Genomic DNA, 22,999 nt, shown 5'->3' on the forward strand with positions numbered 1-22,999 from the left:
GGGTGCCTGCGCTGGGCTGGGGGTGCTGGGCTGGGTGCCAGGGAAGGCACGTGCCCTCACCTTGCTCTGTCCCCGCAGGTATTCCAGGACCTGTGAGAGCCTGGGAGGCGGCGGGTACCGCTGCACCGCCTGCGAGCCGGGCTACACCGGGCAGTACTGCGAGCGGTGAGGCTGCTGGCACCCCAAAACCTGCCCCAAAAACCCACCCCATGGGCTCACCCCAAACCCCATCCCAATATACCCCTCGCCAGAACCAGCCCCAATATACCCCTCCAAAAACCCCCTCCATGGGCTCACCCCCATATACCCACTCTGCTATACCTGCCCTGATGGGTTCACCCCCATGTACCCACCCCAAAACCCCACCCTGATTGGGTCACCCTTATATACCTATAAACCCACCCTTATATACCCAAAACCCACCTGCGTTGTCTCACCTTCACATACCCTGATGGGCTCACTCCCATTTATCCACCCACATGTACCCACCCCAATGTACTCCTACTGTACCCACCCAATGTGCTCACCCCTATGAGATCACCCCAATACATGCATCCTAAAGAGCATCTGTGTACTCACCCTGACATATGCACCCCAATTTATGCACCCAGGTATACCCACCCCAATGACCTTCCCCTTACAGACCCACCCCAAAGTGCTCCCCAATATACCCACGCTAATACACTCACCCCAATATAGCCACTCCAATGTTCACCTGCTTCACCCTCCCAATGTACTCACCTTTATGAGCTCACCCCAGATTTTGCATCCTAAAGAGCTCAGCCTGACGTAAGCACCCCAATGCACAGTGCACCTGCCCTGATGGCCTCACCCCAGTGGAGATATCCCAAAGTGCCCACCCTTGTACCCGCCTTGACACAGTCACCACCCCGCTATACTCATCCTGATGTACTCCCCGTGATGTGCTCACCCCACTATACCCACCCTGTGTACCCCAGAATGCTCATCCCCATACACACCCCAAAGCACCCACCCCAGCCCACTCACCCCGATATACTTCCTGCCATTTGCACCCCGCTAGGCTCCCACAAACCCAGTGCCCCCATTGTTCCCCGCAGCTGCGCCTCCGGTTACACGGGTGACCCCACGGTGCGGGGGCAGGGCTGTGTCCCCGCGGGGCCGCCCCCGGCGCTGGCCGTGCGTGTGCACCCCGTGCGCACCGCGGTGCCGCAGGGCAGCGCTGTCACCCTGCGCTGCCACGCCACCGGGGACCCGCCGCTCTACTACCACTGGGTGCGAGAGGACGGGCGGCCCCTCCCCGAGGGCGCCCAGAGCCGCCGGCAAGGTACTGGGTGGCTCCGGCGGGGACATCGGGGTGTCCCCAGGGTGTGGGGTGTCACCTGCCTGTCCCCCCAGGTGAGGAGCTGCACTTCCCCAGCATCCAGCCCTCTGAAGCCGGCGTCTACGTCTGCTCCTGCCGCAACCTCCGGCACAGCAACACCAGCCGCGCCGAGGTCATTGTCACCGGTAGGTCGTTGGCACCGAAAGGGGGGGACATGCAGGGAGGGGAGGCAGGAGCGGGGCTCACCTCTCTTTGTGGGCGCAGAGACCCCCGACAAGCCCATCACCGTCACCGTGGAGGAGAAGCGGGTGCAGCGGGTGCAGCCCGGCGCCGATGTCACCTTCGTCTGCACCGCCAAGAGCAAGGTGAGGGGAAGCGGGCACAGCATGGCAGGGGTGCTGCTGGGCACCCCTGGGTGTGTGCAGGGATATTCAGGGTGTGGAGATGCCCCCGGGTGCCCACCTGGTCCTAAAGAGCAAAGGGACACCCAAGGATGTGCTCATGGGGACATCCAGAGCACAGGAACCGCTGTGCCCATATGGACCCCCCAAGCCCCCTTGGGTCCTTATGTAGCTCAATGGGACATCCCTGGGTGCCACCTCTCCCCCATGGGTGCACAGCTGGGCATGTGCCCCCCCATGTGCCCGTCCCAGCAGCCTCAGGCCTCCCCACCTCTGTCCCCCCAGTCTCCTGCCTACACCCTGGTGTGGACACGGCAGAACCATGGGACGCTGCCGGCAGGCGCCGTGGACTTCAACGGGATCCTGACGCTGCGCAACGTGCGGCCCCAGGACGCCGGGGTCTACGTCTGCACCGGCTCCAACATGCTGGACATGGACCAGGGCACTGCCACACTCTACGTCCAGGGTGAGCCCCCACACTGTGGCTCACCCCGTGGTGATGGGCAGCACCAGGGTGATGGGCATACTGACTGCCCAGACAGCAGGGTGATGGGCACACACAGTGCCAAGGCAAGGTGTGGTGGTCACACTTGGCCCCCAGACGCTGGGTTTGATGAGCACTCTTGCTGTTCGGAGGTTGATGCCCAGATGCCAGGGTGATGGACACAGTCAATGCCTGGATGCCAGGCTGATGGGTTTGCTTGGTGCCCAGTCCTTCAGGTGATGGGCACACTTACCACCCTGGCTCTGTGGTGACAGTGCCCAGATGCTGGGTTGATGGGGACATTGAACGCCCAGACAATGGAGTGGTGGGCACACTTGGTGCCTGTACACCAGGGTGGTGGGCAGGTTTGGTACCTGGATTCCAGGGTGATGGGCACACTCCCCTGAGTGTGCCCATCACCCTGAGTGTGCCCACCCCCTCCTGCAGCTGCCTCAAAGACTCAGATGTTCTATGGACCCGTTGAGTTCATGGAGGGGCACAGACCGGGTAAGTCACCAGAGCAGGGCTCCTGGGGGTCCGCATGCTCCCCCACCCGCTGCATGCTGGGACTCCACGTGCACCCTGCTGCTGGCTGTGCCACGCCACCCCGCTTCCCACTGCCTGGGGACAGCACCGGGGGGGCCTGGCGAGCCCTAAGCCCCCCCCCCGGGTCTCACTGCAGCTGGCACCGCCAGCGCCCCCACCGCCACCGTGGAGCCGGCGCAGCTGAGCGTGGCACCGGGGCAGCCGGCCGAGTTCCGCTGCGTGGTCACCGGCAGCCCCCAGCCCACCCTTGAGTGGCTCGGTAGGTGCCCGCTGGGGTTGGGGGGGACACCGGGACCGGGTGGGGGGACAAAGCGAGCAGGGGTGATGGCAGCCCGTGTCCCTGCAGGTGCACTGCCGCCGCAGGCTGTGGTTCAGGGTGGCACGCTGCGTTTCGCCGCGGTCGAGCCCGCTGACGCCGGGCACTACGAGTGCCGGGCACGGAGCAGCGCCGGGCAGCACACGGCACGTGCCTTCCTCCATGTGCAAGGTGAGCGGCATCACCCTCGTCCTTTTCATCCCCATTATCTTCATCATCAGTCACCCCATTGTCCCCATCATCCCCATCATCTCTATCATGCCTGTCAGCCCATTGTCCCCATCACCCCCATCCCCATCATTTCCATCATCCCCATTACCCCAATCATTCCCATCACTGCTGCCATATACATCACTCCTCTTGTCCCCACTGGCCCTGTCACCCCTCTTGCTCCCATCATCTGTGTCACTCCCCATCATCCTCATTGTCCATTTCCATTGTCCCCATGGTGAGCATCATCCCTGTCATCTTCATCATCCCTGTAACCCTCATCATCCCTGTCATCTCCCATTGTCCATCCCCCTCATCCCCACCGTCCCGTCATCTCATCATCCCCTTTGTCCCCATTATCCCATCATGACTACCAGTGTCTCTGTCACCTCCCATTCACACCATTGTCCCCACCATCCCTGTCACTTTATGTCCCCACTGTTCTCTTCTTCCCCTTCATCCCCCATTGTCCCCTCATCTCCATCATCCCATCATCCCTCATCATTCCACTGATCCCATCACCCTTATCATCTTCATCATCTGTATCATCTCTGTCCACCCCATTGTTCCCATTGCTCCCATTGCCCCCAACACCCCCATCACCCCCATAGTCTCTGTCCCCATCATTCCATTGTTCCCATCACCCTTATCATCCTCATCATCTCCATCACTCTCATTGTCCCCTGTCACCTCCATCATCCCCCGGTGCCCTTCACCCTCATCGTCTGCATCACTCATGTCCCCCCCATTGTCCCCATCCCGCCATTGCCCCCAGCACCGCCCTGATCCCCCTCCCCACAGGCGCAGGCACCCCACAGGTGCAGGTGAGCCCGGAGCGGACAGAGGTGCAGGAGGGCTCCACCGTGCGGCTCTACTGCCGGGTCTCGGGGACCCCCACTGCCACCATCACCTGGGAAAAGCAGGGGAGCACTCTGCCGCCTCAGGTGAGCGGGGTGCTGGCACCCATGGGTGCTCCCAGGGGTGTGGGTGCACCACAGGTGCCACTGACACCTACCCTCATGCCACAGTCCCGCGCTGAGCACGGTGACATCGCCACGCTCGTCATCCCTGCTGTGACGGCAGCTGATGGTGGCATCTACCTCTGCGTGGGCACCAGCGCTGCTGGCACAGCCCGCGCCGCTATCGAGGTGGCCGTGGTGCCAGGTGAGGAGGGTGGGAGACACCGATGGTGCTCGGGGATGGTTATGGGGGCTACCACCCACCCCTTTGCCCTTTTTGCTCCCCACAGGAGTGGCGCCGCCTGTCCGCATCGAGTCCTCGTCCCCATCCGTCACCGAGGGACAGACCCTGGACCTGGACTGTGTGGTGGCAGGACCCAGCTCTGCCACCGTGACGTGGTACAAGCGTGGGGGCTCCCTGCCCGCTGCCCACCAGGTAGGGCACAGCAGGGTGGGCAGCACCCCAAATGCTGCCCTGTCCCCTGCTGTGTGACACCAAAGCATGTCCCCAACTGCAGGTTTCAGGGTCCCGGCTCCGTGTCCCCCACGTCACGGCTGCTGATTCAGGGGAGTACGTGTGCCGGGCAAGCTTGGGGACCGCTGTCCGGGAGGCATCTGTCATTGTCACCGTCGTGGCTGCATCAGGCTCATCCTATGGTGAGACTGGGCTCAGCAGCACTGGAGGGAACAGCTGGTTCCCAACAGAGAGTCACAGCTCTGTCCTCCCTGCAGGACCACCAGCTTCAGGTGTCCCTGTCCGGATCGAGGCATCCTCGTCCACCGTGGCTGAGGGACAGACCCTGGATCTCAACTGCATCGTGGCTGGGCAGGGACAGGCCACTGTCACCTGGTACAAGCGCGGGGGAACCCTTCCAGCCAAGCACCAGGTAGGGGATGCAGAGGGTGATGATGCAAAGGGTGCCTGGGGTTGATGCACAGCCCTGTGCAAGCCCGGGTGGCTCTGGTGACCCTTGTGACCCCTCCCCGCAGGTGTCTGGCTCCCGGCTGCGGCTGCTGCAGGTGACAGCGGCCGACTCAGGCGAGTACGTGTGCCGGGTGACCAGTGGGGCCACCACCAAGGAGAGTGCAGTCATGGTGACCATCCAGCCCAGCAGTGCTGGTGCCTACTGTGAGTGGGGACAGGGGGTGGCAGTGCCAGCGGGAGATCCTCATGTGCCACAGCACTGAGCCGTGGCTCAGGTGACCATACTGGCGAGGTCCTGCTGTGGTCACTGGTGTTACCCTCCTGTCTGTGTCCCCAGCCCCGGGCAACACGACTCCCCTGCGCATCGACTCCCCGTCCTCTGCCGTGGTTGAGGGACAGACCCTGGACCTCAACTGTGTCATCGCCAGCCCCGCGCAGGCCACTGTCACCTGGTATAAGCGCGGGGGAACCCTTCCGGCCAAGCACCAGGTAGGGGACACGGAGATGGGATGTCACCAAAGCAGGTGGAAGTGGTTGACCAACAGCTCTGGGCAAGCCTAGGTGGCCCATCCAAATCCTGTTGGCCCATTCAAGGCCAGCTGGCCCTGGGCAAGCCTAGGTGACTTGTGCAAATGCAGATGGCCCCATGGAAGCCCACGTGGCCCCTATAAGGCCAAGTGACCCCATACAAGACCAGCAAGTCCTGGTCGTCCATGAAAAGTTAGGTGACCTATGGAAGCCCATGTAGCTCATGCAAGTCCAAGTAGCCCATGAAAGGTTAGGTGTCCCCATTCAAGCCCTGGTGGTCCCATTCAACCCCATGTGGCCCCATGGAAGCCCAAGTGTCCCCAGTAACCGCCGTGTCCCCTCCCCACAGGTGTCTGGCTCCCGACTGCGGCTGCTGCAGGTGACAGCGGCCGACTCGGGCGAGTATGTGTGCCGGGTGACCAGTGGGGCCACCACCAAGGAAACCTCCATCATGGTGACCATCCAGCCCAGCAGTGCTGGTGCCTACTGTGAGTGGGGACAGGGAACATGGGACATTACCCATGGGGGTGTGACACTGCTCCCAGTGTCCCTGGGAGGGTCACACACATGGTGGTGGTCACAGTCTCTAACCCACCTTGGTCTCCAGCCCCAGGCAGCACGACCCCACTGCGCATCGAGTCCTCATCCCTATCATCCCCCGTGACTGAGGGACAGACCCTGGACCTCAACTGCGTCATCGCCAGCCCTGCGCAGGCCACTGTCACCTGGTACAAGCGCGGGGGAACCCTTCCAGCCAAGCACCAGGTAGGGGACACAGAAGGGGGATGTCACCAAGTGGGGAAGGTAGGGTTGACATACAGCTCTGGGCAAGACCAAGTGGCCTGTCCAAGTCCTGGGGACCCCATCTCAAGTCCTGATGACCCCATGCAAGGTAGGCTGGTCCTGGGCAAGCCCAGATAGCCCCATGACTATGGAAGCCTGAGTGACCCCATGGAAGACCAAGTGATCCCAAGGAAGCCCAAATGACCCCATATAAGTCCAGGTGGCTCATTCTAGCCCAAAGTGGCCCTGTGCAAGCTCCAGTGACCTTGTGCAATCCCAGATGACCCCTTGCCAGAGCTGATGGCCACTGTGACCCTTGTGTCCCTTTCCCTCAGGTGTCTGGCTCCCGGCTGCGGCTGCTGCAGGTGACAGCGGCCGACTCAGGCGAGTACGTGTGCCGGGTGACCAGTGGAGCCACCACCAAGGAGATCTCCATCGTGGTGACCATCCAGCCCAGCAGTGCCAGCACCTACCGTGAGTGGGGACAGGAGGAGGTGACTGAAGACTGGGGGACAGTGCCACAGTTCTGGGGTGACCTTCCTGTCTCTGTCTCAGCCATTGGTGTCACCCCTCCGGTGCGCATTGAGTCCTCATCCTCCTCCGTGGCCGAGGGACAGACCCTGGACCTCAACTGCATTGTGGCCGGGCAGGGACAGGCCACTGTCACATGGTACAAGCGTGGGGGAAACCTCCCAGCCAAGCACCAGGTAGGGGAACACTGAGGAGCATTTTGGGGTGGAAAAGGGATTTTGGTGGTGTTGAGGGGTTTATGTGCCCATTCTCATGTGTGTCACCCCTCCAGGTGTCGGGCACCCGCCTGCGTATCCCCCAGGTGACAGCAGCCGATTCAGGGGAGTACGTGTGCCGGGTGACATCAGGCAGTGTCACACATGAGACATCCCTCATTGTCACCATCCAGACTGGCGCTGGCTCCTCTTACGGTACTGGGATGGGTGAGGGGTGACATAGAGACATGGTAAGGACAGAGTGGTGACCCTATGCACCCTACTGTCATCCCCAGCTGTTGGTGTCACACCACCTGTGAGGATCGAGACCTCCTCTGCTGCTGTTACCGAGGGACAGACGCTGGACCTCAACTGCATGGTGGCAGGACAGGGTCATCCCCAAGTCACCTGGTACCGGCGCGGGGGGGCTCTGCCCCCAAACAGCCAGGTGGGACATGGGGGAAGTGGCTTTGCCCTGCAGGCCACAACCCTACATCAGATACTGATGTGTCCCCAACTTGTCACGTCCCCAGGTGTCAGGGACCCGCCTGCGCCTTGCCCAAGTGGCAGTGGCCGATTCAGGGGAGTACGTGTGCCGGGTGACCCTGGGGACGGTCACCCAGGAGGCATCTGTCATTGTCACCGTGCCCAGCAGTGCCGACAGTTATTACAGTGAGTGTGAGAGAGGGCAGCACTTGGGGACAGTCAGGTGTCACCTTGGTGATAAACGTTCCCTTTCCCTGTTGTCCCCTAGCCTCTGGCATCTCCCAACCCCTCCGCATCGAGTCCTTGTCCTCGGCCATCGCTGAGGGACAGACCCTGGACCTCAACTGCGTGGTGGCAGGGTCCGGCCCCACCACTGTGACGTGGTACAAGCGTGGTGGCTCCCTGCCTGTTGGCCACCAGGTAGGTGGCAGGGGAGGGTCACTCTGAATTTGTCCCATCCCCTGCTCTATGGTGCTGACTTGTCCCCTAACTGTTCCCTGCAGGTGTCAGGCACTCGCCTGCGCATCCCCCAGGTGACAGCAGCCGATTCGGGGGAGTACGTGTGCCGGGTGACATCAGGCGGCATCACGCAGGAGACATCCCTCATTGTCACCATCGATGACGGAGACAACCCCTCCCGCTGTGAGTGCCACCCTCCAGGGGACAGGGTCCCACTGGTGTCAGGGACCAGTGGGGCCATTCACCCTCAACCCTGCCCATGCAGCCACTGGCATCACGCCACCCATCCACATTGAGTCCTCGGCATCCTCTGTCACCGAGGGACAGACTCTGGACCTGGACTGTGTGGTGGCTGGCCAGGGACAGGCCACCATCACCTGGTACAAGCACGGTGGGGCCCTCCCAGCCAAGCACCAGGTAGGTGGGGACACCAGTGGGGTGGGGGATGGTGGCTGCTGTGCATGTCTGGCTGATGCCACCACCTTCTGCTATCATGTCCCCAGATTTCGGGGTCCCGGCTGCGGCTGTCCCAACTCTCAGTGGCCGATTCAGGAGAGTACGTGTGCCGGGCTGACACGGGCAGCGTCTCCCGTGAGGCCATTGTGTCTGTCACTGTCACCTCCCGTGACAGCTCCAGCTACCGTGAGTGCAGCCACAGTGAGGGAAGTGAGGGAGGATGCTGAGGGGAGATGGGTGATGTGAGTGACCTCGTGGCCTCTCTGTGCCTTTGTCCCCACAGGTTTGCAGAGCCCCATCATCTCCATCGACCCACACAGCATGGCGGTGGCACCAGGTGAAGATGCCACCTTCAAGTGCCGTGTTCACGATGGCGCCCGGCCTGTCAACATCACCTGGCGTATGGGGCCTGGCCAACACCTCCAAGGTATGGCGATCCCCAGGGTGGCCCTGGCATGGTCCCCAGGGGGTCCTGGTGCTGATAGCTCCTCCTTGCCCAGACAATGTGAAGATCAGTGCCAACGGCTCTGTCATCTCCATCACCGGTGCCCACGTGGGCAACCAGGGTGCCTACCACTGTGTGGCCTCCAACCGCTTCGGTGTGGCCAGCAGCGTCGTCAACCTCGTGGTGCAAGGTATGAGGTGACCCTGTCCCTGCCTCCATTTGCTCCAGGTGTCCCCAGGGCACATGTGTCCCCATCCCCATGTCCTCCATGTGCTCCAGGTGCCCTCAGGGTGGTCTCCCTGTTACCATGCTGGTGTCCTCCATGTCATCCAGATACCACTGGAGTGATGGTGTCCCTATCCCCATCTCCTTTCCATGCTTCAGGTGCTCCTGGAGTGGTGGTGCCCATGTCCCCATGCTGGTGTCCTTCCAGGGGCTCCAGGAGTTGTGATGTCCTCCATGGGCTTTGGAAGCTCCTGAGATGTTGTGTCCTCATTCCCACACTTGTGCTCATTTCCTCCCATGCTCCCAATGCTCCCAGAGTGATGGGGATCCCCTACAGCCAGGCACCTTCCAGTTGCCCTTCATGGTGGTGTCCCAATCCCCATCCCAATACCCTCCTCCTTCTCCAGGCGCTCCCACGGTGTCAGTGATGCCACCAGGCCCCGTGACAGTGAAGGAGGGCAAATCCCTGAGCCTGGAGTGCCTGGGCCGGGGCGAGCCGCGGCCGCTGGTGCGTTGGAGCCGGCTGGGCTCCCGGCAGAAGGTGGAGCACCAGACACTGCTGCACATGGACAGCCAGGCCATCCTGCAGGTGAGGGGGCACCCAGGGGCACCATGGGGCACCCGGGAGTGACTGGTGCTCATCCTCACCCTGTCCCCCCCAGCTGTCACCGGCCAAGGCGGAGCACGCCGGGACCTACGTGTGCACGGCGCACAGTGCCCTGGGCTCGGCGCAGGCACGGGTGGATGTCAGCGTGGAGTCAGCACAGCGGCACCCCGGGGCCCCCGAGGTCACCGCACCGTCCACCGTCACTGTGGTGGCCGGGGACACCGCCACACTGCACTGCATGGCCAGAGGTACGGGGAGCCTGGAGGACGGTGGTGGAGAAGGGATGTTCTGAGCAGTACCTGACACCACGGTGATGGGCACGGTGTGGTCGTAGGTGACCCAGTGCCTCGGATCGAGTGGTCGAAGCTGCGGGCACCCCTGCCCTGGCAGCACCGCGTGGTGAACGGCAGCCTGGTCATCCCTCGTGCCGCGCAGCAGGACTCAGGCCAGTACATCTGCAATGCCAGCAGCCCTGTCGGTTCCACCGAAGTCTTCGTCACCCTGGATGTGGAGAGTAAGAAGGGGACAGCTGGGGGTTGGGGTGCTCCTGGGCTCCTGCTGCCCCCTCCGCTGTGGCCATCACCCGTCCTTCCTCCACATGTGGCCATCTTCATCACCACCTCCACCCTTACATCCAGCCCTTCCTCGCGGGACCATCCTGCTCCATTGCAGCACTCATCCTCCTCCTCTCAATCTCCTCTCAAGCTCTATCACCAGCCCTTCCCATGGGTGTGTCCACCTGCTTGTCCTATCCCTGTGCATGTCCCTCTCCACTTCTGCTCTCTCATCCATCGATCTATCCATTCATCACGGCTCATCCATCCCAGCTCAAACCCATCTCTCTATCTCTGTTCAAATCTCTCCTTCCATCTTTTCCTCATGGATTCATCCATCTCATTCATGCCAGCACACACCCATCTCTCTGTCTCCTTACTCTAACATCCCTTTCTTCCTTGTGGATTCACCCATCACTCATCCATCACAGCTCATGTCCATCTCTCCATCTCTGCTCACACCTCTCCATCTGTGTTTTCCTTGTGGATTCATCGATCCCAGCACACACCCATCTCCCCATCTCCTTACTCTTCCATCTATTTTTTCCTTGTGAATTCACCCATTCCTCATCCATCATAGCTCCTGTCCATCTCTCCATCTCCTCTCACACCCTCCATCCGTCCCTTCCTGGTGGACTCATCCATTGCTCACCCACTCCAGCTGACATTCCTCTCTCTGTTTCCTCTCACACCCATCCATGCATCTCATCCTTGCACATCCACCCATCTCTTGTTGATCTTAGCACGTGCCATCTCTCCATGCCCTCTCATACCCTTCCATCCATCCCTTCCTAGTGCATCATCCATCTTATCCATCCCAGCACATGCCCAACTCACCATCTGCTCTCAAACTCTGCCAGTCATTGATCCATCTACCCACGTACCTACCTCTTCTTTGTGGATTCATCCATCATTCAACCATCCCAGCCATCCATCCACCCACCCACCCATCCGCCCATCCATGCATCCGTCCATCCATCCATGGATCCATCCATCCATCCATCCATTCCTTCTTTCCTGGTGGATTCATCCATCACTCCTGGCCATCCCACCCATCCATCTCTCCATCTCCTCTCACTCCTCTATCCACCCCTTCCTCACGGATCCATCCAACTCTCATCCATCCCAACACACGCCCATCTCCATCACCCCCTACACCCGTCACCACCACCCTCTTTGCCCTGCTGACCCATTCCTGGCCCCCTCATGGCTGACAGCTCCCCCCATCCCACAGCACCTCCGTATGCCACCATCCTCCCGGAGGACACGGCAGTGCGGGCAGGTGACGCAGTGCAGGTGCAGTGCCTGGCCCACGGCACGCCCCCGCTGCACTACAGCTGGGACAAGGTGAACGGCAGCCTCTCGGCACGTGTGGCCCACCGTGCTGGCCTCCTCCGCCTCAGCCCCGCGGCCCCTGCCGACACCGGCACCTACCGCTGCCTCGTCACCAACCGCGTCGGCACCGCCGAGGCCTTCGCCCGCGTGGTTGTTCATGGTGAGCCCATCCCCGGCCCGGGTACTGTTTGTGCTCCTTGTTGGGCGCTGGCAGTGCTGCTGGATGCCCTCGGAGCTCTGCATCCTGCCCAGGTGATCCCGGTGATGACAGGTACCACTGGGGCTCCACATCCCCCTGGGTGCTGCTGTTGGGTACCACTGGGGCTCTGCATCCCTTCCAGGTGATGGTGGATCATCCTCCCCTGGTGAAGGTGGGGATATCGCTGTTGGTCCCTTGGTGGTGCGAGTGACACCAGGGAGCCTCGTCAAGGGGGTGGGTGGCACTGCCGAATTCGCCTGCTCTGTCTCCGGGGACCCTCGTGCCCATGTGGAGTGGCTGAAGGAAGATGGGGAGCTGCCCCCCACCCACAGCGTGCGGGACGGAGTGCTGAGGTAAAGAACACAGGACAGGGAGGTGGGACCCTCACACTGGTCCCCCGTGGGGTCCCTCACCCCGGCTGTGTCTCCACAGGATGCCGGAGCTGGCGCCGGGGGCGCAGGGCGTGTACGTGTGCCGGGCCAGTGGCCCAGGCGGGCAGGCAGAGGACAGGGCCACCCTCACTGTCCAGGGTAGGAGCATCACCCTGCCACCAGGGGACACATCCACCTCCTGATCTGCCCCCCACCACCAAGGGCACCCCAGGACCCCCATGTCCCCCCACCGAGGGGCACCCCAGCACTTTCCATTTCCCTACACACACAGGCACCCCGATAGCCCCCAATGCTCATGGTGACCTGAAATCTCTCCTCAAGCCTACAGGCACCCCAATACCGCCCACCTGTCCCCATGCCTGTGGACACCCCAACACAATCAGTCTCTCTCCACACACACCCATGATCACCCCAGTGCCCCCTATCTCTTCCCACACCCATGACCACCCTGGTACTCCCATGTCTCACCATGCTCACAAGGACTCCCAACACCTCTGACCTCTCCCCATTCCCACAGCCACTCCAATTATCCCACATCCCCTCAAGAGCCCTGTTTCTCCCTGTCTCCCACTCCCCTGCCAGACTGCAATGCCTCCCTTTGCCAGGAGTTCACCCCAAATCCCCACTGTCCCCCAAGCTCTCCCCAGGGCCCTGATCAACATCCGGACCGCGGTGCAGACGGTGCTGGCAGGGACAACAGTGGAGCTGGAGTGCCTGGGCTTGGGGGAGCCCCGTCCCCACGTCACCTGGAGCAAGGTGGGGGGCCGCATCCGCCCCGGGGTGCTGGTCCGCGCCGGCACCCTCACCATCGAGCAGGTGGAGCGGGCGGATGCCGGGCAGTACCGCTGCACCGCCACCAATGCCGTGGGCACCGTCCAGTCCCACGTCATCCTCCACGTGCAAGGTGAGCACAGGGATGCAGAGGTGGGGTTGCACACTGTGTTGCTGCAGGTTGGTGACACCTCTGTGTGTCCCCAGCCGCTCCTCAAATCGCCGGGCAGCCAGAGGTGAAGGAGGTGTCCCTCGGATCAGCAGCTGTTTTGCCGTGCTTGGCATCTGGCTTCCCAGTGCCAGAGATCACCTGGAGCAAGGTGCCGTGTGGGGGTGGAGGGTGGGTATGGCAGGTGTTGTGGGGGCTGCTTGTGGGTGCTGACTCCCTCCACTGTGCCGCAGCTGGAGGGGGAGCTGCCGGCGGGTGCCAGGGTGCAGGGGAACGTGCTGACGCTGCCGGCCGTGCGCCCCGAGGACGCCGGCGTCTACACCTGCGTGGCTGCCAACCACCGCGGCCAGCAGACAGCCTACTACGTGCTGAAGGTCCAAGGTGAGGACAGACAGAGGGACGGACAGATGGATGGTTGGATGGATGGATGGATGGATGGATGGATGGATGGATGGATGGATGGATGGATAGGGGCAGGGGTGGTATGCCCTGCTCCTCCTTACCTTCCCATCCCGGCAGAGCATGTGGTCCCCTATTTCGGGCAGTCGCCCCGCTCCTTCCTCCCCCTGCCCACCATCAAGGACGCCTACAAGAGGTTTGAGATCCTCATCACCTTCCGACCTGATGCTGCCGATGGTGAGCCCGTGTGCCCCAAGTGTCCTCTGTGTCCTCCTTCATGTCTCCTCCATCATTCACCCCTCCCTTTTCTGCCTTCATCCTCCCCTCCCTTCATGCTCCACTTGCCCTCCTTTATCTCCCATTCTCTTTTCATCTGAGAGCCTCCAGTTTACGGGGGATTTTTCCTCAGTTCTGGGAGAATTTCGGGGTCCCCTAGGATGTGTCCCCCACCTCAGGATGGGGACTGTCCCATCTGATCCCCTGACACTCCTCAGGGCTCTCCTCAGTTCTGGGAGGATTTCAGGGTCCCCTAGGATGTTGTCCCCCATCTCAGGATGGGGACTGTCCCATCTGATCCCCTGACACTCCTCAGGGCTTCTCCTGTACAATGGTCAGCGGAAAAACAGCGGTGCCGACTTCATCTCCTTCGGGTTGGTGGGTGGACGCCCCGAATTTAGGTGAGACCTATGAGTGGGTGTATGGGAGATGTGGGAGATGGGTGCCAGCATGCACCTATAACCCTTGTGCCTCCAAAAAACCAGGTTTGATGCTGGTTCGGGCATGGCCACCATCCGTCACCCCACAGCCCTGCGGCTGGGCGAGTACCACACGGTGCGGCTGCTCCGCAACCTCACCTGGGGCTCGCTGGGCCTGGAAGGGCACCCTGCCGTGAACGGCACCTCCCAGGTATCACTTTGGGCTGAGGTGTTGGGTGGGGGTCGGGGTGCTGGAGCTCGTGCCCACCCTCGTGTGCCTGCAGGGGAAATTCCAAGGGCTGGATCTGAACGAGGAGCTGTACCTGGGGGGGTACCCCGACATCGGCGCTGTGGCAAAGACAGGGCTCAGCCAGGGTTTCATGGGTGAGTGAGGGGTTTTGGGGGTACCAGGGTGAGGGGGTGCTGGGCATCATGTGACAGTTCTGCCCATCTCCACCACACCACAGGCTGCGTGCGCCAGCTCCGCATCCAAGGGGAAGAGGTGGCCTTTGGGGACATGGACCTGCAGGCACACGGTGTCACCAATTGCCCCACCTGCCAGGACCGGCCGTGCCAGGTGAGGATGGAGGGGAGGAGGTGATGGCCACCCATCCCTGCCCGCTGCTGACACCCATGTCACCCCTCACCCAGAACGGCGGCGTTTGCCAGGACGATGAGAGTGGCACCTACGTCTGCCGATGTCCCCACGGCTTCACCGGCAGCAACTGCGAGTACTCGCAGGCATTGCACTGTCACCCGGGTAGGTGACGCCACTCCCTCCATGGGGACATCATCCCAGGGTCCCTTCAGGATGGGTGCTCATGGCTTCTCACCCCACAGAGGCATGTGGGCCTGATGCCACCTGCGTCAACAGGCCAGATGGGCAGGGCTACACCTGCCGCTGCCACCTGGGCAAGACTGGGGAGAGGTGCACCGAGGGTGAGCAACACAGGGACACAGCTGGCACCATCCTGGGACATGGGGACAGGGTGGGGACCACCCAAGGAAATGGGGACATGGCTGGGACCGCCCTGGTGAAGTGGGTGTGGGTTTGGGGACCACTCCAGGGAGATGGGGACATGGCTGGGACCACCCTGGTGACATGGGGATGAGGTGAGGCTGGGTACCACCTTGGGGACACTGGCAAGAGGTAAGGACCAGCCAGGAAAATGGGCACCATGGGGATGGAGGCTGGGGTCCCATCCTGGGGGTGTAGGTGGGGTCTCACCATGGAGTTGGACATTGGGCCGACTGTGGGGTTGGAGGTTGAGGATAGAAACTGGGGATGGATGACGGGGTCCCATCATGGGGATGGATGGATGGATGGATGGATGGATGGATGGATGGATGGACGGATGGATGGACGGATGGATGTTGTCCCACCCTGGGGATGAAGGCTGTGGATGGCTGTTGCTCTAAAGATGGAACTGGAGGTCCCACCCTGAGGATGGTGGGGTCCTATACTGGGCACTGACTGGGATGTGCAGGTGAGGTGGTGAATGTGCCGTCGTTCGATGAGGAGGGAGCCTTCGTCTCGTACCCGCCCCTCACCAACGTGCACCATGAGCTGCGGCTGGAGGTTGAGTTCCTGCCGCTGGCGCCCGACGGGCTCCTGCTCTTCAGTGCTGGAAAAGCCGCCCCTGTCGAGGACTACGTGGCCTTGGCCATGATCGGTGGCCACCTCGAGTTCCGCTACGAGCTGGGCTCAGGTGGGTGGCACAGGGCACTGTGGACAGGTGGTACCAGGGACCATGGGAGTGAGGGGGTGACACAGCGTTACCAGAGTTCACTGGCATGAAAGAGGTCCCTGAGCCACAGTGGGGTCCCCTGGCACCATTGGGGTCCTGGGGAGTCACTGGGGTCCTTGGGAGTCATTCTGGTCCCCAAGCATCACCCAGGGCACATCTGAGGTCAGTGAGCATCCCTGGTTGTCCCCCAGCGTCCCCCATAACACCACCCCCTGTCCCCACAGGCCCGGCAGTGCTGCGGAGCGCAGAGCCAGTGGCCCTGGGCCAGTGGCACTGGGTGACAGCTGAACGGGTTCACAAGGACGGGACACTGGTGGTGGACGATGCCGCTCCGGTGAAACGCTCCTCGCCCGGCAAGAGCCAGGGGCTCAACCTGCGCAGCCCCCTGTACCTGGGGGGCACCGAGCCCCCCCTGCGCCCCCCCACCAACGCTTCCTTCCACGGCTGCATCGGAGAGGTGAGACCCCCCTTGTGTCCCCTCGGAGGGCAGGTGACCCCCTCAGGTGGGGAGGGAATTCCCCCCTACTGGGGACATGATCCCCTTGGTGGGGAGGGAGGTGACCCCCACTGATGTCCCCTTGTTGGGGGGATGACCCCTCTTGGTGTCCCTTGGGGAAGATGACCCTGTTGGCAGTGTCCCCTTGGTTGGGAGGTGACCCCGTTGTTGGGGAGGTGACTTCCCTTCTCATCCCCTCACTGGGTTGGTGACACCTCTCCTTGGTGTCCCCTTGGCTGGAAGTGACCCCCGTGGCTGGGGGATGGTGCCATTGGTGTCCCCTTGTTGATGTCCCCTCACTGGAGAGGTACCCCTCACTGGCGTCCCCCCGGCCCCATTGGTGTCCCGGTCGGGCGGTGTCCCCGGCGGCAGGGCGGTGACAGTGACGGTGGCGGTGTCCCCGCGGTGTCCCCGCAGGTGTCCATCAGCGGGAAGCGCCTGGAGCTGCGGGAGCGGTTCCTGCGCAGCCGGGGGGTGCGGCCCTGCGGCCACCGCGCCCCGTGTCGGCCGGGGACCCGCGGTGAGAGCGGGGACGGGGCTGGGCTGTGGGGCGTTCACACGCGTGTGTGAGCTGTGTGTGCATTACTGCGTGTGTGTGCTGCGCGTGCATTACTGCGTGTGTGTGCTGCATGGGTGTGTATGCATGTGTGCAGTGCGTGTGTGCCGTGCGTGTGCATTACTGCATGTGTGCATTGCACGTGTGTATATGCTGTGTGTGCTGCGTGTGTGCACTGTGTGTGTGCGCTGCACGTGTGTGTGTGTGTGCATTATTGCGTGTGTGTGCTGCACATGTGTGTGCTGCATGTGTGTGTATGTGTGTGCAGTGCGTTTGTGCTGCATGTGCATTTGTGTGTGTGCGTGTGCACTCTGTGTGTGTGCATTTTGCATGTGTGTGTGTGCACGAACCCAGTTCACACCTGCTCACACCTGTTTGCTGCACACACAGAGTTCACACCTGCTCACTGCACACACCTGTGCATTTGCACACACAGTTCACACCTCCTCACTGCACACACCTGTGCATTTGCACACACACAGCTCACCCCTGCTCACTGTGCACACCCGTGTCTTTGCACACACACAGTTCACACCTGCTCACTGCACACACCTGTGCATTTGCACACACAGCTCACACCGCTCACTGCACACACCTGTGCCTGGCGTGCCCTGCAGGCCATGCCCGTGTGTGCTGCGCACACTGACCCGGCACCCGCAGTGACCGTGTCCCGCTGTCCCCAGGCCCGCGCTGCGAGGATGAGGAGGAGGAGGAGGCCGAAGGCTGTCACCCCTCCCGGCCCTGCCTGCACGGTGGCTCCTGTGTCCATGGCTCCTGCCGCTGCCCCCCTGGACACAGCGGGGCCCGCTGCCAGCACCGTGAGGGGACAGCACAGGGACATGGGGGGACACCTGGGGACACAGAGAGCATGCAGGGACACTGCCAGCACAGCAAGGGGGAGCACATGGAGGGGCAGGGGGGGACACCTGGGGACTCTTGAAGACACAGAGGGACATCTCAGGTCACTGGAGGACATGGGGGTGACAAAGGAAAGACAAAGGGACACAAGGGACACGCACGCTTGGGGATACTTGGAAATACCTGGGAACACTTGGACATGGTTTGGGACATGTGGGGAAGCTTGGGAACATGGGGAGACACTTGGGGACATGGAGGAGGTCACACAGGGACACCTGGGGACAGGAGGGGGACACACTTGGGGACACGTGACAACATTTAAAGACACCTGGGGCTTGGGGGGGACACCTGGGGATACCTGGAGACCCTTGGGAATTGACTGGGGACACAGAGGGACACCTGGGGACGTGGCAGGGACACACGCTTGGAGAATACTTGGGAATATCTGGGAATAAGTGAAGCCACTTGGGGACATGGGGGACACCTGGGGACACTGTTGAGGATACACACTTGGGGGATACTTGGGGATACCTGGAACAACTGGAGACACGTGGGGACGTGGTGGGGGGACACCAATGGGATACCTGTCCCCCCTTTACCCCCTCTTCTCCCGCAGGCTCGGCACTGGCAGAGCTGGAGCAGGACTGGCAGGAGGGCAGCGGGGGTGGCGGTGGGTCCCTGCACCCATTTCCCCTTTTTCCCCCCAAAATGCGGGTGGGGCCCCCTCCTCCCATCCCCCCTGACACCCCATCTCCCCCCAGATGCCCCTGGGCAGTTCAGCGCCGCATTCCAGGACGGATCCTACCTGGCCCTTCCTGGGCACCTCTTCCCTCGTGGGTGAGTGACACGGGACACCCCGAGTGGGTGCTGCACCCCCCTCCCCATGGCACCCCCCGTTTTTGGGGTGCTGCACTCCCCCCCACGGCATCACCCCCTTTTTGGGTGCTGCCCCCCATCACTCCCCTCCCCTGGCAGCCCCCCCGAGGCTCCTGAGACCATCGAGCTGGAGCTGCGGACGCGCAGCGCCCAGGGGCTGCTGCTGTGGCACGGCGCGGTGAGACAGGGGACAGGGGGACAGGGGGCACGGGCTGTGAGACCCCTCGGGCTGGGGGTCCGGGTGCCCCCTGCTCACCCCCCGCTGCGCCCGCAGGAGCCCGGCGAGGGTGGCAAAGCCAAAGATTTCCTTGGCCTCGGGTTGAAGGATGGGCACCTGGTGTTCAGGTGAGGGGGGCTGGGATGTGACGTGTGGCACTGGGGTCCCACAAGGTGCCCCCCGATGTGCCCTGCACACTGACACCGTGCCCCCCACAGCTACCAGCTGGGCAGTGGCGAGGCCACCATCACCTCTGAAGACCCAGTCAATGACGGCGAGTGGCACCGGGTGACGGTGACAAGGTGCGTGGGGGTCTGGGCGTGGCGCGGGGCGGGCGGGGCGGGTGCAGGTGCTGACGGTGCCCCACAGGGAGGGCCGGCGTGGGCAGCTCCAGGTGGACGGAGAGGAGCCGGTGAGCGGGGAATCACCCGGATCCAACGTCATGGCCAACACCGAGGGCAGCGTCTACGTGGGTACGGTGGGACTGGGGACACGGGGGGACACTGGAGGCACGGGCTGGGACACAAATGGACATGGGGTGGATGTGGGATGGTCGTGGAATGGACATGGGGTGGATGTGGGATAGATGGGGTGAGGCATGGGGTCGCACAGGGGATGGACGTGGGGAGGGACTCGGATATGGCATGGACACAGAATGGGACACAGGATGGACATGGGGTAGCACAGGGGATGGACATGGGGTGGGATAGGGGCTGGACATGGGGTGGGACACGGGATGGACATGGGGTGGGACACAGATACAGGGTGGGATAGGGCATGGGCACAGAATGGGACACGGGATGGGCATGGGAGGACATTTGGGATAGGACACCAGGTGGAACATGAGATGGGACATGGGATGTACACGTGATGGGACACAGGATGGACATGGGGTGGGACACGGGATGGACACGGGCAGGAATAGAGGATGGGAGGCAGGGAGAGGCACGGGATGGACACAGGATGAGACCCCTGGGTGGTGGGACATGGGGTGGGGACAGCAGACGGGACACAAGCTAGGCGTGGGCGGGTGTCCGGGCCGGGACGCGGGTGGGCCCCGCGGTGCCCCCACAGTGGCTCCTGTGCCCCCGCAGGCGGCGCCCCCGACCCCCGCGCCCTGACCGCCGGCAAGTTCAGCTCCGGCCTCTCGGGCTGCGTGCGGGGACTGGCGCTGGAGTCCGCCGGCATCCCCCGACACCCCATCGACCTCCGGCACGGCGCCCTGGGGGGCTCCCCTGTGCCCCCCTGCCCCTCCTAACCCCCCCGAAACAGAGTTTGGGGGGAAATTGGCCAAGTTTATTCTTTTCCAAAAAAAACCACCAGGAGGAAACGGTGCTTCGCTGCCCCGGGGTGACTCTGGGGGGGGGGGCCGGGACCCCCAAAAATGTTTACACCCCCCTTCCACCGGCCCCCCGAAACTGTGCCGGGGCGGCCGGGCCGCCTGGGTGCCCCCCGGGGTGGCGGCGGGGTGGGGGCGCGAGGGACAATCGGGGTGCTGGCGGGGACCCCCCCGCGGGGACAGCCATTAAAGGAGAGACAACCAGTGCGGCTGCCGTGTTTGGGGGGCTGCGCCGGGGGTGTGGGGGTACGGCAGCGATGGGATGGGGAGCGTGAGGCGTGGGGCCGGGATGTAGGGGGGCTGTGGCGTTGGGCTGCAGGGGCCATGGTGTGAGCGAGATGGTTTGGGGGTGCTGTGGGGGTACAGGAGAGGGGGTACAGGGAGAGGATTTAGGGGGTGCAGGGGTGTGCGGGCCCGGGAGGTTATGGTACAGGGAGGTGCGGTACGGAAGGGTTATGGTATTGGGGTGCGGGGTGCGGTATGGGATATGCTTGGCGGGTGTGGGAGCTCAGGGGTTCCGGGCTCTTATGGCGTGGGGGGCTGTAGTACAGAGCTGCAGGGGAATGGCACAGGGGTGCAGAGGGGTCTGGCGGGGGTGCAGGGCTGGGGGCTCTGGGGGCGCGCTGCGGATGGCGGGGGGGCGGTGAGACCCAGCGCGGGCACGCGCCACAGGCCCCGCCCACCGGGGTTCAGTGGCCACGCCCACGCCGCGGCAGTCGCGCCCCACAGCAAGCGAGCCCCGCCCCCATGCACACAGGCCACACCCCCGCCGGGTGCTCGTACAAGCCACGCCCCCTACTGTTCAAGCCCCGCCCCTGGCGGACAAGAGCCTGTGTGTGTGGCGCGCCCAAGCCACGCCTCTGCGGCGGAAGCCCCGCCTCCAGCCCCGCGCGTCGCGCCCGCCAACGTAAGCGCCTCGCGCCGTCACAGCGTCGCGCTCGTGGCGTCACCGGCCCTGACGGCGGCGGGAGGGGCCGGGCGGGATCGGGACCGGGCCGGGACCGGGACAAGGAGCGGGGCAAGGAGCGGGGCGAGGACCGCGCCGGGCCGGGGCAGCCCCGGGGCGCCGGCGGGAGCGATGGCGCCGCGGCTGCAGCTGGAGAAGGCGGCGTGGCGCTGGACCGAGACGGTGCCGCCCGAGGAGGTGGCGCAGGAGCACATCGAGGCGGCCTATCGCGTCCGGCTGGAGCCCTGCCAGCGCGGCGCCTGCCGGTACCGCGGGGCCGGGCACCGAACCCCTCCGACCCCCTGTTCCCTCGGGCCATGAGGCGCGGGGCGTTCCCCGCCCCTGCCGGGTCCCGCGGGGTCGGTGGAGGCTCCCGCGTGTTCCCTTCTGGGGGACCCCATCCCCCGGGGCTGGGCCCTCAGCACATTGTGTGGCCTTGTGTGCTCCCCGGAGAGAGGCGGCTCCCTTGGCTGGCTCCCTCTGTCCCTCTCTGCTCTGACACAGGGCTGTGGGGAACCCCTCTCCTTCTCTGGCTTCTCTGATGTAGGGGAACTCCCCTGGGGTGGTGGGAGGCCCTCCTCCCAACCTGGCTCATCACATACACGGCAGCACCCTGGTGCTGTGGGGGACCCGTTGTTGCTGGGCTCTGCAGATATAGGGGAGCCCCCATGGGGTGGTGGGGAGCCCCTCTCCTTACTTGTCCCTCCCTGTTTTTAGGATAACCCCGGGGTTGTAGGGAGTCCCTTTTCTTGCCTGGCTTCTCAGATCTAAGGAACTAGTCCTGCCCCAGGGCTGTAGGGAACCCTGTCTCTGCCTGGCTCCCCATTTATAGGGGATCCCTGTGGCTGAAGGGAACCCACCTCCTTGCCTGGATGTACAGCACTCACCCTGGAGCTGGGGCAAGCCCTGTCCCTGCCTGGCTTCCCAGATATAGCAGATCCCTTTGGTCCCATATTTGCCCCTGGGGTCCCCTTTTTTTTTTTTTTACCTAAAACCCCTTCTGGTTCTCTTTCCTCACCCATGACCAGTGTTTTTTGTGGGGGGTGTTCCGTGTCTCATCCCATTCAACATTACTTGCTTCCCCATATCCCCCACTGTCACCCTGCCAGCCCCCAGGGGACACAGAGGTGACAGCTGGGGTCTGGCTCCCCAGGAGGAACTGCCGGGGGAACCCCAACTGCCTGGTGGGCATCGGGGAGCACGCGTGGCTGGGCGAGATCGACGAGAACAGCTTCCACAACATCGACGACCCCAACTGCGAGCGCCGCAAGAAGGTACCCCGCCCCCCGGGGGCCAGGGCCACGCTGGGGACAGGGCAGGTGACCTGAGCTGGCCCTTTCTCTGCCCCCCAGAACGCCTTCGTGGGCCTGACCAACCTCGGTGCCACGTGCTACGTCAACACCTTCCTGCAGATGTGGTTCCTGAACCTGGAGCTGCGGCAGGCGCTCTACCTGTGCCCCAGCGCCTGCGGGGACGGCGTTCCCAAGGACACAGGTGTGTGGCACACAGGGGTTTGTTCCCTCCCAAAAACCCCACCTTGGGATTAGCTTGACTGGGAGAATTCTTGGGGAAAGCTGCAGCCGTTAGTTTG

At 63.1% G+C, this 22,999-nt stretch overlaps 2 protein-coding genes across 17 annotated transcripts in view; both read left to right on the plus strand.

Annotated features, from left to right (window-relative positions):
* The window catches only part of HSPG2 (heparan sulfate proteoglycan 2), a 40,357-nt gene extending 19,691 nt beyond the window's left edge, over window positions 1–20,666 (plus strand). For 2 of the 9 annotated variants that reach the window (XM_041463361.1, XM_041463365.1), the window contains 55 exons: window positions 79–165; window positions 1,080–1,306; window positions 1,378–1,488; window positions 1,568–1,668; window positions 1,990–2,170; window positions 2,636–2,695; window positions 2,871–2,993; window positions 3,066–3,221; window positions 4,062–4,204; window positions 4,289–4,424; window positions 4,510–4,655; window positions 4,738–4,876; window positions 4,952–5,106; window positions 5,210–5,348; window positions 5,482–5,633; window positions 6,022–6,160; window positions 6,280–6,437; window positions 6,791–6,929; window positions 7,011–7,162; window positions 7,258–7,396; window positions 7,477–7,628; window positions 7,714–7,852; window positions 7,935–8,086; window positions 8,170–8,308; window positions 8,391–8,542; window positions 8,629–8,767; window positions 8,865–9,008; window positions 9,082–9,216; window positions 9,659–9,840; window positions 9,914–10,106; window positions 10,193–10,372; window positions 11,647–11,907; window positions 12,089–12,299; window positions 12,379–12,476; window positions 12,976–13,242; window positions 13,317–13,429; window positions 13,512–13,659; window positions 13,795–13,914; window positions 14,270–14,354; window positions 14,439–14,583; window positions 14,657–14,756; window positions 14,840–14,949; window positions 15,024–15,132; window positions 15,213–15,311; window positions 15,860–16,081; window positions 16,345–16,577; window positions 17,034–17,136; window positions 17,856–17,990; window positions 18,647–18,700; window positions 18,792–18,867; window positions 19,006–19,084; window positions 19,181–19,251; window positions 19,342–19,425; window positions 19,493–19,596; window positions 20,218–20,666. In XM_041463361.1, coding sequence (XP_041319295.1) covers window positions 79–165; window positions 1,080–1,306; window positions 1,378–1,488; window positions 1,568–1,668; window positions 1,990–2,170; window positions 2,636–2,695; window positions 2,871–2,993; window positions 3,066–3,221; window positions 4,062–4,204; window positions 4,289–4,424; window positions 4,510–4,655; window positions 4,738–4,876; window positions 4,952–5,106; window positions 5,210–5,348; window positions 5,482–5,633; window positions 6,022–6,160; window positions 6,280–6,437; window positions 6,791–6,929; window positions 7,011–7,162; window positions 7,258–7,396; window positions 7,477–7,628; window positions 7,714–7,852; window positions 7,935–8,086; window positions 8,170–8,308; window positions 8,391–8,542; window positions 8,629–8,767; window positions 8,865–9,008; window positions 9,082–9,216; window positions 9,659–9,840; window positions 9,914–10,106; window positions 10,193–10,372; window positions 11,647–11,907; window positions 12,089–12,299; window positions 12,379–12,476; window positions 12,976–13,242; window positions 13,317–13,429; window positions 13,512–13,659; window positions 13,795–13,914; window positions 14,270–14,354; window positions 14,439–14,583; window positions 14,657–14,756; window positions 14,840–14,949; window positions 15,024–15,132; window positions 15,213–15,311; window positions 15,860–16,081; window positions 16,345–16,577; window positions 17,034–17,136; window positions 17,856–17,990; window positions 18,647–18,700; window positions 18,792–18,867; window positions 19,006–19,084; window positions 19,181–19,251; window positions 19,342–19,425; window positions 19,493–19,596; window positions 20,218–20,381 — 7,681 coding nt within the window. In that variant the 3' untranslated portion in view covers window positions 20,382–20,666. The remainder of the gene's footprint in view (window positions 1–78; window positions 166–1,079; window positions 1,307–1,377; window positions 1,489–1,567; window positions 1,669–1,989; window positions 2,171–2,635; window positions 2,696–2,870; window positions 2,994–3,065; window positions 3,222–4,061; window positions 4,205–4,288; window positions 4,425–4,509; window positions 4,656–4,737; window positions 4,877–4,951; window positions 5,107–5,209; window positions 5,349–5,481; window positions 5,634–6,021; window positions 6,161–6,279; window positions 6,438–6,790; window positions 6,930–7,010; window positions 7,163–7,257; window positions 7,397–7,476; window positions 7,629–7,713; window positions 7,853–7,934; window positions 8,087–8,169; window positions 8,309–8,390; window positions 8,543–8,628; window positions 8,768–8,864; window positions 9,009–9,081; window positions 9,217–9,658; window positions 9,841–9,913; window positions 10,107–10,192; window positions 10,373–11,646; window positions 11,908–12,088; window positions 12,300–12,378; window positions 12,477–12,975; window positions 13,243–13,316; window positions 13,430–13,511; window positions 13,660–13,794; window positions 13,915–14,269; window positions 14,355–14,438; window positions 14,584–14,656; window positions 14,757–14,839; window positions 14,950–15,023; window positions 15,133–15,212; window positions 15,312–15,859; window positions 16,082–16,344; window positions 16,578–17,033; window positions 17,137–17,855; window positions 17,991–18,646; window positions 18,701–18,791; window positions 18,868–19,005; window positions 19,085–19,180; window positions 19,252–19,341; window positions 19,426–19,492; window positions 19,597–20,217) is intronic. The other 7 variants (XM_041463362.1, XM_041463363.1, XM_041463364.1 and 4 more) reach the window with 7 other exon arrangements.
* Window positions 20,667–21,416: 750 nt separating this feature from the next.
* USP48 (ubiquitin specific peptidase 48) overlaps window positions 21,417–22,999 on the plus strand; it is a 30,876-nt gene continuing 29,293 nt past the window's right edge. For 6 of the 8 annotated variants that reach the window (XR_005954778.1, XR_005954779.1, XM_041463355.1 and 3 more), the window contains exons 1-3: window positions 21,418–21,674; window positions 22,562–22,682; window positions 22,761–22,902. Coding sequence is in view for 5 of the 8 variants with exons in the window: in XM_041463355.1 (XP_041319289.1) it covers window positions 21,541–21,674; window positions 22,562–22,682; window positions 22,761–22,902 (397 nt within the window). In the remaining 3 variants the exon portion in view is untranslated. Of the gene's footprint in view, window positions 21,675–22,561; window positions 22,683–22,760; window positions 22,903–22,999 lie in introns of all 8 variants that reach the window. The other 2 variants (XR_005954780.1, XM_041463357.1) reach the window with 1 other exon arrangement.

This window comes from Pyrgilauda ruficollis, unplaced genomic scaffold (assembly GCF_017590135.1).
Source record: "Pyrgilauda ruficollis isolate IOZ18807 unplaced genomic scaffold, ASM1759013v1 scaffold165, whole genome shotgun sequence".
Taxonomy (NCBI): domain Eukaryota; kingdom Metazoa; phylum Chordata; class Aves; order Passeriformes; family Passeridae; genus Pyrgilauda; species Pyrgilauda ruficollis.